This window comes from Nannobrachium achirus, assembly GCF_963921795.1.
Source record: "Nannobrachium achirus genome assembly, chromosome: 11".
Lineage (NCBI taxonomy): Eukaryota > Metazoa > Chordata > Actinopteri > Myctophiformes > Myctophidae > Nannobrachium > Nannobrachium achirus.
In genome coordinates, this window is record NC_137820.1 from 49499332 (window position 1) to 49511533 (window position 12202).

Here is a 12202-nt window from a genome sequence, read left to right on the forward strand (position 1 = left end):
TCTTTTTTCTTTATTGTTGTCTGTATTTGAACATGGTTGCCTAATCTATACCTTCTCACTTCTAACTAGCTATAGAACACAAAGCAACACCAGGGTTTGCAGATATGAACACTGAGCATCCAGAAAGAAGATAGAGGCTACTGCACTCTAGAATTCAACAGAATATACAGTAGAACAGTACGGTATGCTGCTGGATGAGCAGAATAGGCAGGGCTTTGCTGGAAGGTTACACAGAATTATGATAGTGTATTTGTTGGCTTGACGGGGGGTCGTTGGGTCAGAAAAGTAGTTGCGTATGCCGCAACCATCTGGAGTTTTATTTTGGTCCTGTGTGTGAGTGTCTTGACCTGATGAGGATGATGATGACGGTATGGAGAAGGTTCATTCCCGGATGTAGATCCGTGTACACACAACATCATCTGCACCAAAAGTCTAGAGGAGACAAAGAAACATTTCAATATACTGTATATATTATTGTTGCACAATTGTGTGTTCATTCATTCAAATGCATTCACACTCATATTCATTTAAAAAGTTACATAGTGAGGCTCATTATGAAACTTTTTTATGAATAAAATATATTTTGTGACACTGAGTTTCACATGATGGTCAAAATTCAACTCATCCTCTGAGCAAGCAGGCAGGCTCAATTAGCTCAATGTTAAACATCTCGGGCACTTGTGCAGGAAACCGGTTTCAAATCCGGGGTAGAAGAGGAAAGTTACATAGTACTGTTTTAAAGAAATATATTGTGTACACCAAACATCCAGTTTGGTGGATGAATTCACCATAGTCTTTTTGTCCTTGGCAATTGATAAACCCAGCCCAAGAAACACAATTGGACACCAAACATCTTAGAGAAAAAACATTCCTCTGATGTCTGTCTGACTTAGGACAGGTAAACAGTTAAAGGTGCTGTAAGTAATATATTGCTATAGAGTTTGTTCCGCTTTAGTAAAAGAAAATAAATGTTCAGATGGGTTTTGTCATCCTGACAGGAGACCCCTCAAAGATTATCAGCTTGTATTACAGTCCCAGGTGTGTCTGATCATTCATTTGTTTCATCACCAGATTCTTCAATTTCTACATTCCTTCACTATTCTGTTATTTTCTGTGAAGCACAATTAGTTTTCCAGTGTGTGTTAAGTGCTATATGGCAGTGGTTCTCAACCTTTTCAGGCTGTGACCCCCAAAATGGTCATATTCTAACACACACAAACACACCCTGACGAGCACTGAGGGTTGAGGAATTACATTTTGTCTATTTACATTACATTTTGTATAACACAGTTCTATTGTGAAAATAGCAGATCTAATGCTACAAGAGGCGTTGTGAGCATGTAGTTCGGCTATTTTCACAATTTCTGCCTCTAATATTTGACAATTTGGCCAATGTGTATTTTGTAATTTTAGAATTATTAAAAAGTCCTTAAATTGTCACTTTAGAAATGTGCAGATACCCTCTATAGTATACACTTAAACTTTATGTTGGTCTGTTTACTGTTGAGTGAGAAAACAATGTTACGTTTAGCTAATAATCTGGGGACGCCCAAAAATAATTTGGGGACCCCTCTGGGGGTCCCAACCCACAGGTTGAGAACCACTGCTATATGGCTTGTTACCAGTACTAGAATCATTGAAATGAATGAAGAGAGGGTTTGTTTCTGGACAGCTGTTTTCCTTGCTAGCAACTCTGTGTAATTATTATTATTATTACCCTTATTATTATTATTAGCCTATTATTTAAAATAGAGTGGTTGGGTGAGGCCCAAGTCCCATACCAGAAACTTGACCTCACAGAAAGAAAAGTAACTAACTAGGCTATAAATAACAAATATGGACTAAGTTTTTCCGCCACATTACACTCTTCATTATGCTAATCACTCTGGGTCACATTCAAAATGTTATGATGAAACCCCAAGCAAGCTGCCTATATAAATGGTTTGTTCATCCAATCCAAATGTGAATGTGCAAGAGATGAGTTGCCGGAATCCATTTCTCTGATGTGCCATAATTTTTTCTTTCTTCTAAAATTGTGTCTGACGTGGCCATGGAAAATCGCTAGACTTTGCCTCAAAGTGTTTTTGATATAAACCAATTAAATGGAGCGTGCTAATCCTTATGGAAATGTGCCCCACTTACAGTGTGAACTGCCAAAAACAATCAAAGCATTGCGTTTATGATTGTATGTCCGTCTCTCTGACGCTGAGCTAAATCTCTGTGTATTGTTCTGTGGGATGCTTTCCTCATATAAATGGATAGATGCTTCTGAATCAAGCATGTCATTCTTCTGCTTTTGTCCTGTTAGAATGAGGCTGTCTGGGCGCAGCGATGACTCACGTCTGTTTTTCCGTTGAGAAACTTTGTCTCCTCCGGGACAGAAAACAACCTTATGAGTGTTGAATCCTAAACTGCATTAACTTGATTCTGCCCTACTTTAGTCAAACTGAAGTGTATAGACTAGACTGCCTATTATTGCTGGCATGTGGGTCTATTACAACTAATTTGTATTGGTGCTCTGATCAGGATTCTTGAGGCTATTCTTGAGGCTGATACCGGATCACTTATTATTTTCCTCAGGATCTGCCAATGTCGATAGCAATTATATAAAAAAGAAAATGTTTACTATTTGCTACTATAGTCTCTGTACCAGCTGTACTTTCCTAGAATGGTATTACCCTGTAGCCTACCTACGGTATATTGATAATACTGTCTTTGCATATAGACTCATGGTTTTATTAAGGTTGACCATCATCTCTTTATATTACATTATATTATATTATATTATATTATATTATATTATATTATATTATATTATATTATATTATATTATATTATATATACATTTCAGAAATCATGAAAGATCAGATTTTGCAATCGAGTAATTTTGCCGATCCAGATTGGGTCATTTGGAGTGAAAATCGTCTGTTTTAGACTATATTGTGGTAGCCTATTACCTGTATTGGGTATACATTGCTACTTATTTTCTATTTGTATTTATGGACTGATATCAAGTCTTGGGCTTTTAGAAGGGAAGCTAAAATATATATGTTTTGCAACATATAAAATAATTGACTGTTAAGTGGGAGTCACATGAGGAGAAAGGAGAGAAGAGGAAAGTAAAACAGGAAGAACAGGAGAACAATAATGTCACCCTTTTAATTGACATACAGTGAAACAGGAATAGCTTCTGTTCTGTACCAGTGAAGAAGTCATCATGGTTATAAACATGACTGTCTCAACACGCTCTGTTCTCCACAACTCATCCGGCAAGCAGACATATGCGTGCATGTGCAGAGTGCAGACTGTGCACGTGTGTGTGTGTGTGTGTGTGTGTGTGTGTGTGTGTGTGTGTGTGTGTGTGTGTGTGTGTGTGTAAACTCATCCGGCAAGCAGACATATGCGTGCATGTGCAGAGTGCAGACTGTGCACGTGTGTGTGTGTGTGTGTGTGTGTGTGTGTGTGTGTGTGTGTGTGTGTGTGTGTGTGTGTGTGTGTGTGTGTGTGTGTGTGTGTGTGTGTGTTTGGCGTACATTGAGCTGACTTAAACACATACGCACACTGCTAGTGTGTGTGCTCTGTATGTGCCTGCATGTGTGTGTTTGAGGTCAGCAGAGTTTGTGTCGCTTCTACTCTCTCTCTCTCCTCTCTCTCTCTCTCTCTCTCTCTCCTCTCTCTCTCTCTCTCTCTCTCTCTCTCTCCATCTCTCTCTCTCCTCTCTCTCTCTCTCTCTCTCTCTTCTCTCTCTCTCTCTCTCTCTCTCTCTCTGCTGTCATGGACCAGTCAGATCAATGTAGTCCATTAGATGTTCTCCTCCCCTGCAGACCACATCACACCCAAACTGCTTTTATCACCCTCTGACTGTCAGTATAGGTCAGCTCAGATAGAAACAGCCTCTCCAGTCTCAGGAAGCGGGTTGTCTTAATCTTTGTATTCTGGGTTTACTTAAATGTTGATATGTTTATTTGGATGCAAGACTAAATAAGGCTGGCAGGATTTGATCCTATGACAGCTAAAGTTAATGGGTCACTGTCTGTTGCACTGGATGCACAGAGCAACATTTACAGCAGTTTTATCATTTCAGTTTGCAAGCTACTCAAATCACATACTATAAGCCTGGCTACGCGAGGCTACTGAAATCATATACCCAACCTAGTATAGATAAAAAAATTGTAAATGGTTTGGTTGCTATGACAAATGGTGTGCTAGGAGTTACAATAAGCAATCCAAACTTTGAAGAAAGGTCATAATATCCTCGGGGATGTTCCTTGCTGTGATTACATGTGCTTTTGGTTTAAAGAACATCCTTTCTGCGTTCTATTTCTTTAATAAATGCTGTGCGTATACTGTATATGTTGCTCATCTGATGACTCGCCTTGTCGATTCCTGCCTGAAACTCGGGTGTTACACAAACATCCTGCGACTATCACACAATCCATCCTCCCAGGACCTGTATTTATTCTCTAAATCCACAGACGAAGGGTTTTCTTTGTCTTTCTGTTGGTTTTGTTGGACATTAGCTCTTTGATAAGCACCGCAGAGCGTGGGAGAGAAGAGGACGAGTTCAGAAAGGAGGATTGAGGTCAAGGAGTTTCTAAGAAGGCATTCTACTCTGTGTGTACAGCAGTGGTTCTCAAAGTGGGGTCCGGGGACCCCACAGGTCCTTGAAGGGGTTCTAGGGGGTCACCAGCTAAATGAGTTCATAATCGCATCAAAATCAGTGTGACCACTTTAACCCGGCCTACATACATCGGCTATTTGAAAATAGCATCATGCAGAATGTCCCATTTCACAAGTTTTCAAATGGTATAAGCATCTTGTGAAAATAGCAGATCTTCAAGCTCACTGTTGTGAGCTCTTAGTATAACATAGGGCTTAATTGGTTAATGTATGTTTTGTAATAATATTCAAAATCTCCAAAGTAACGTGTACATAAAGCTTTCAAATAATTGTACTGGAGTCAAAAATGCATTTGCTGCTGAGATGTAGAGGAGTAGAGGTATAGCCCAAACTTTAAGTTTCTCAGAATTGTACTTACGTACAGTACTTGAGTGTACTTAGTTTACTTTCCACCACTGATAAAGCAACATCATTCTGACATAACACATAATGCAACTTTATTTGTACGGAAATATACACCATTTGTGTATTTTCTCATTATGTTCCATACATAGATAGCAGCTTGCTGTGAAACATGCCCCGCGTATGAAAGCTGCTGGGCAAATAAAGTTGAACTTGGCTTGATCAAACAGAGCTCTGTGCGCTGCATGGTGGCTAATCCGTCTCATGGATGTTTATAAGGCTTTACAAGATGGAGGAGATGATTGAAAAGGACATTAGGAGCATTAAGGACAGGAGGTAGCAGCTCCCGCTGCTCCCCTTTCTCTCCTCTCTGTGGGGAGCGATGAAAGCCAGCTCTCCCTGGGAGAAGGGCCTTCTCATTTCCTTTATGGATGAACTTCTCCTGTGTGGCTCTGTCCTCCTCTCCCTGTCTCAGTCTATTAACCATGTCCCTGCTCTGACAACACTGGCTCCCTGTTCAAGTCCAGTGTTTGCACAGAGGCATTTTGAAGAGTTTGGCCACAGCCTGCGGCGTGACAGTAAAGAAACAAATGGAGCTAAATGGATGGGTCCATTTGGTTCCCATTGTGCACTCGCAGAGTAACAAATGGATAAATGGACACTAGGAAGATTTTACGGTGAGGCTTCACATCTCTAACGGTATAGTTTTATAGAAGTGTAGCCTCATTTGGAATTTGAAATCCATATTTACCAGGCAGTGGCCTGATATTTCTTAATAACAAACCACTGTTAATGTTGCCATGGAAGCTTGTTGTTACAGACTGTATTGAGGAGTATTTATTTATATCGTTGTTGTCGGGTGGAAACCTTGTAAGTCCAAAACCGTTTGTTTTGTATTTATCATTTTAAAAATGATTTTTAAACAAGTGAAAACAGTCGATCTACAAGCACACAACGCCTCGCCTGTGCGAGGCGTTGTGTGCTTGTAGATCAGCTATTTTCACGATGATGAAGCATGGTTTTACTTTGTGAAAAAAAAAACGTACACATTTGAAACTTGGAGATTTCTGCCCGACAGTGACGATATGTGGATATGTGTGTGATGTATGTCCTGTTGGCAATGATGATGATAAGATAACGGTGATGAGGGAGATGAGAGTGGTGACAAGGAAGGTAATCATGACAATGATGAACTGTAACATAAACCATTGTTTCTCAAATGGGGGTATGTGTACCCCTAGGGGTACGTGGGGGTACTGCAGGGGTTAAGTGAGAAAAACTAGAAAATGGGAATATGTATTTTACTGTTATGTCAGTGGGAATATGTATTTTACTGTTATGGTTAATGATGAAGGTTTGTGTGAACCTGCTCATCTGTACATTTTTAAACCAAATTAACATCAATTACTTGACTAGTAGTAACTGTTATTGAATAGAAAGCAATGTTTATTTGACATTATGCTATTTTATTTTGAATGTATTGGTATTGGAACTGGACTTTTGTTGTAAATTTTGCTGTAGTCAGGGGCAGGGGGTACTTGGCTTTCAGAAATCAGTGTAAGTGTACTGCAGCCAAAAAAGATTGAGAACCACTGACATAAACTACAATGATGATGATGATGATAATGATGATGATGATGATGATGATGGTCATCTCACCAGTATGAGCTCATCTCCGTTCAGCTCTCTGGTCCAGAATGTTTTGGGTCCGTCTCCCTCCAGCAGCGTCTGCTGACAGCGCATCTTGTTCTCTGTCTCCCAGGTGGCCAGGCTCTGCAGGAGCACAATTAGACAGATCACTGCTGCTGGTCCGGATCTGCTTTGGTCAAATGTAGTAAGGTAAGGGTTACATTACCATTTGGTTACATTAATTCACATCATTTACATCAATTCAGAGCAGTGGTGGCTGAGTGGTTAGTGTCCACACCTAGGACTCCGGAGGCCCCAGAGGTCGCAGGTATGATTCCCCACTCCAGCTACCACTGCTCCCCTTCCTCCTTGTGGGCATCACTGGGTTGAGTTCAGCTGGGTCAAAGCTGATAATAAAAAGCAGCTGGGTTGGGCTGCGATATCTGAATTTCCCCCCGCGGGAGGAGTAGGTATTTATTATCATTCATTACATTTGTACACTGAGTTTGAAATGGATAAACGCTTGAGTATTTTACTGTCTGTGTGTAGCCTACATAAAAGCATGGCACTTAGCTCCCAGGGGTATGGGTTCAAATCCCTGCATTGCTACGTAAATGGCTGGATCTAAAGAATGAAGAATATGGCGTCTCTCCTTTTGAGCCCCACAAGCGGTAGGGCTCTATCTCTGTCTGTCTACCACTTTGTTCCCAAACTCGATAACCACTGGCTGGATTTTTCATGGAATTTCCTTTGCATTTTCATTTTCATGCTCCTAGGAGGACAAACCTTACTGATTTTTGTGACCTCATCCTTTCCCCATTGGCCAAAATCCAGTTTCCAGTTTTTGTCGTACTTCTAACACTGAATGTATGGTGGATAGGGCTTCTTATCCTACCTAGAGTCAAGGCAGCCCCTCAACCCTTTAGTGGTGTGAGAAAAAAAAACACACAAGATCCTCTTAACATTCAGGTCAAAGTCTAATCACTTCAATAACAGTTCAAATGAATCCAACAGGATTAGTCCCGATTCAACCTCAGGATTAGTTTTCCCCGAGTGAAAAAAGGTCAGAGACATATACAGTACTGTTCTGGACTCGTGGAACCTTTGGTGATGATTAGAGATTAGAGAGGCTTTGACTTCCTGAATGTATTATTAAAGCTGAATTTAAACTTGAGTGACTTTTACATATTAGGTGTTTGGGAACGCATGCCCCTCTGGTTATGCATGTCATGCTGGTGATGTAATCCCTGTTATACCCATTGTACCTGTTTACAGAGTACCTGTTGTACCCATTAATTGTCAGAGTAATTTGTGCAGTATCCATTACTACTTGTCAGTCTATGACGTCAATACTTTGTTGTCTTGTTAATGACATCAGGGATCTTCATACAGTATATGGGCATGAAATGTACACAGACAGACAGACGGACAGACAGATAGACAGACAGACAGATAGATGTAGATAACTCCCTCTGGACCTCTGCGATACCTACGTCAACTAATAGTTTTACATACAAATGAAGGATTCTGATGATGAAGGCCGTTTTTAAACATAAATAGTTCAATGAACATACTATGTTCATTGAACTATTTATGTTTAAAAACTCAAAGCAAAATTTCTGAGAGAAAGATGATAAAACACAAAAGATCATTCTGGAAGAGAAAGCTGTTAGATTAGCCTACTGTTCAAAACAAGAATGACTGATGTGAAAAACATCTGACCACTGTGTTACCTATTAAAGTTCTCCTGTCACTGGTTCTTATGCATGGCATAGTTATAGTTAATGAGGCCTGCAGTATTTTCATTTTCCATGCAGCGTGGTGGAAAACTCTCAACCACTTAAACCCTCTATTCCTAGAGAAACAGACCTGAGTTGCAACTATACTTGGTTCGCTTTTTTCCCGTCTACACCAAACTCTTCACCATAGCCGATATATTATATATACTAGCCCTTACCCGTTCAAAGATATGAGCTCCGAAATTATGTGCAGTGTGTGGGTTATGGGATGTGCACTGTGCACACAGTATATGAGGGATGGAAAGTAACTTTAACTGGTGCTTGCATGATAATATGTAGGAGCATCAATGTAAGAAATACCCGTTTCGTTTAATGGCTACAAAGATACTGTGTACAAAATCTGTAACAGGGCCAGACAACCGACCGGGGGGGGGGGGGGGGGGGGGGGGTGTTTATAAGGATTTTACAATAATCATTACTTTCATTCAATTATGTTTCATTCGGGTTTACTGAAGTAACATTGCAGTTTTATCTCAGAGACCAATATTGTTTTAAATGGATAAGAAATAATCTTGAATTAATTTATTTCCCAGAAAATGACAAATTATTTCTCAAAATTGTGATATAAAATAAAGACATAGAAGCGGCCTGGGGTGTCTTGCAACCACAGAAACGTCAGATCAGAGGAAGAGACTGCTGCCAGCAGGCAAACTATACATGAGTACATTAAACCACTATGGACAATCTGTGTTCTGAAAAGACATACCGGTAATCCTGTACGTTATTGTGACTCTGTGAAATGTATGTCAGATATCTAATGTAATGTCTCTTCCCCTGAAAAGCTTTAAAAAAAAAGGTTGGTCATAAAAAAACAATATAGAAGATATATGACTTTTTGAGAATGTGGTATGTTGCCCATTGGCCATAAAAGTGAAGCCTGGAGGCTCAGATGCGTCAAACAACAACATGAGAGCTAGGTTCACATCCCTCGCCCTCATCTCTCTTGTGTTTTACACTCTCATCTCTCTTTCCTGTCCTGTCTCGGTCGTCTCTTCTTTGTCTCACCCTCGTCTCACCCTGTGTCCTGTCTCACTCTCACTCATGTCTCTTTCCTGTCCTGTCTCGGTCGTCTCTTCTCTGTCTCACCCTCGTCTCACCCTGTGTCCTGTCTCACTCTCACTCATGTCTCTTCCCCAGGGGCGTCACAAGGGGTAGGAAAGTTGGACTGAGTTACCAGGGCCCAAGGTGGGGGGGCCCTAGTAACTTTAGCTATTGAAAAATAGCAGATATACAAGCTCACAGCGCGGCGAGTGCCGCGCTGCGAGCTTGTAGATCTGCTATTTTTGAAAAGTCGTGAAAATGTGCGCAAATCTTTGAAAATATGTATTTTTTTAGTGAACATTTGTAACAAAAATGTTGCTTCTGGGGGGTCCCTGGAACTAAATATTTTGAGATGGGGGGGGGGGGGGTCCTTCACATGAAAAAGTTTGAGCATCACTGACATGGAAACATAGGTTTCTTGGCACACATTTTCACTATTTTTCAAAAATAGCAGATCTACAAGCTCGCAGCGCGGCACTCGGTGCCGCGCTGTGAGCTTGTATATCTGCTGTTTTTCAATAGTTAACATTCATGGGGGGGCCCGCAGTGAATCCTTGTACCAAGGGCCCAGAATTTGGTGTGACGCCCCTGCTCTTCCCTGTCCTGTCTCACTTATGACTTTTCTCTCTTCTCTATACTGTCTCACTTCCATCTATATTCCATGTCCCGTCTCAATCATCTCTTTTGGTTTTGGATATTGTAAGTGTCTTTTTGAGCGGTGGTAAACCTGCTCCATAAAGTGGCTGTGCCTGTGTCTGTAGCCTTTTTCCTCAGCGTTTTGCCATAGCAAAATGTGTGTACGTAGCATCATGTTTGTCTAGTGATGTCATATGTCGTATGTCTGTAGCCTTTTTCCCCAGCGTTTTGCCATAGCAAAACGTGTGTGTGTAGCATAGCCTGTACATCCTAGACTCAAATCCTAGTCTGAAGACGTTATGCAAGCACGACCACCGCTCACTTCACATTGGGTGTGATTCTTAAACATATAATGTTCTTTTTCAGTTTTCAAGGAGACGGTCAATCAATGGATTCATAACTCAACCCCCCCCCCCCATACACACACACACACACACACACACACACACACACACACACACACACACACACACACATAATTGACGAGTCATGTTTTGATTTGAAATAATAGATTCAGGACCCTAATTAGATTTATTACATCCTCCCCACCCACCTTCCCTACAGACCTATCCTAAATCACCCATCATGCTCTCCACCCTGTTTGACAAGTTATTTTAAATGATATAAATAATATAAATTAGAATGACCACAGTGACATTTGACATTAGGCCCACAAGACATCAAAACATTTTACTGTAAACAGCTGCTGCAAGAGCTCACTAAATAAATAGCATGTTGATGTCATGGTAGAGTGAGAAATGTCTGAGAAAAATTACAGTTTTCTCACTTATGGAGCAATCCATTTAAGATTTTACAGACATCTACAAGCACAGCTTGTAGATCAGCTATTTTTGGCTGAAGATCTCCTCAGAATAGGGACGTTAAGGTTCAAGTGCTAATCTAAAAAAATATATCTTATCACACAAAGTTTTGGCGGCCCCCTGTAGTAACTCTGAGGACCACCTAGGGGTCCCGGACCCCCTGCTGAAGACCCTTGGACTTAGAATGTTCTCCATTCACAATTTCTTTGAGTGGTACTAGCCGCTCCAATACGTGGCTGTGTGTCGTATGTCCATGTGTTTTTCCATTGTATCAAATATTGATGTCGTATGTCCCTATCCTGTGACGTCATGTAGGTCTATCATCAGCAGCAGCAGCACTGCTCACTTCACACGGGTGAGATTTTTCTTTGGTACGATCAAAATGTACTCTGTTTGGAAACAGCTGTTTGGAAACTTGAGGGAGTGTTTGTTTCACACTGACGTGGCTTTGGCTTGGAATTGTATTCCTCTGCAAACAAAATAAAAAATAAGCACAAAGTGCCAAAACTTTTAACCCAAAAATCATAAACACATTTTTAGTATGTTCATAAACCAATAAGCTTCTGATTATAAACAGCACCAGATGGCTCCATCATTGAATGCACAGTGTGCACCACAGTGCTTGGACGCTGCAATCAGAAATCAGAAATGTAACTAGAAAGATGCAATTGGAAATTGCAAGTGTGGTTGCCGTGACTATATTCTGCAGCAAGTTAACTATTAGTGGGAGAAATATGTAACAAAAAAAGGCAAATGTGTTCACTTCCGGCAGAAAGCGTGAAAATTTGCACCTAGGGGTATTTTTGTGCGCTGAATTCAAAAATTGACGGTCCCAAGCACTTTTCCCATGGGATCTGGTGGCTCTCATTCACTTACCATACTAGGGAAAAAAGACCCCCCAAAAAATCTTCTTCAAGTAGCATGTGAGGGGTCAAACTAGGTGTTTTTCGGGATTCTGAATCCATTGCAAGCATTTGTTTTGCACGAAAAATATTCCTTTCCGAGAAATGGACACAACAAAACTTTGAAAAGTGATGACTCATCACTAAACCATAGTTTGTGGGGTCCATTTCTTGCCCAAGGAATGTTTTTTGTGCAAAACAAATGCTTGGAATGGATTCAGAATCATGAAAACCCCCTAGATAGACCCCTCACATGCTACTTAAAGAAGATTTTTGGGGGGTCTTTTTTTCCTAACCCTAATCCTATGGTAAGTGAATGAGAGAAAAGTGAATTTGAGAAAAGTGCTTGGGA

The 12202-nt window shown here is 40.6% G+C and overlaps 1 protein-coding gene across 1 annotated transcript in view; it reads right to left on the minus strand.

The window, feature by feature from the left end:
* Positions 1–381: 381 nt before the first annotated feature.
* The window catches only part of crabp1a (cellular retinoic acid binding protein 1a), a gene marked incomplete at both ends in the record, with an annotated part of 31183 nt that continues 19362 nt past the window's right edge, over positions 382–12202 (minus strand). The window contains 2 exons of the mRNA XM_080736449.1: positions 382–432; positions 6682–6795. Of these exons, the coding sequence (XP_080592575.1) occupies positions 382–432; positions 6682–6795 (165 nt within the window). The remainder of the gene's footprint in view (positions 433–6681; positions 6796–12202) is intronic.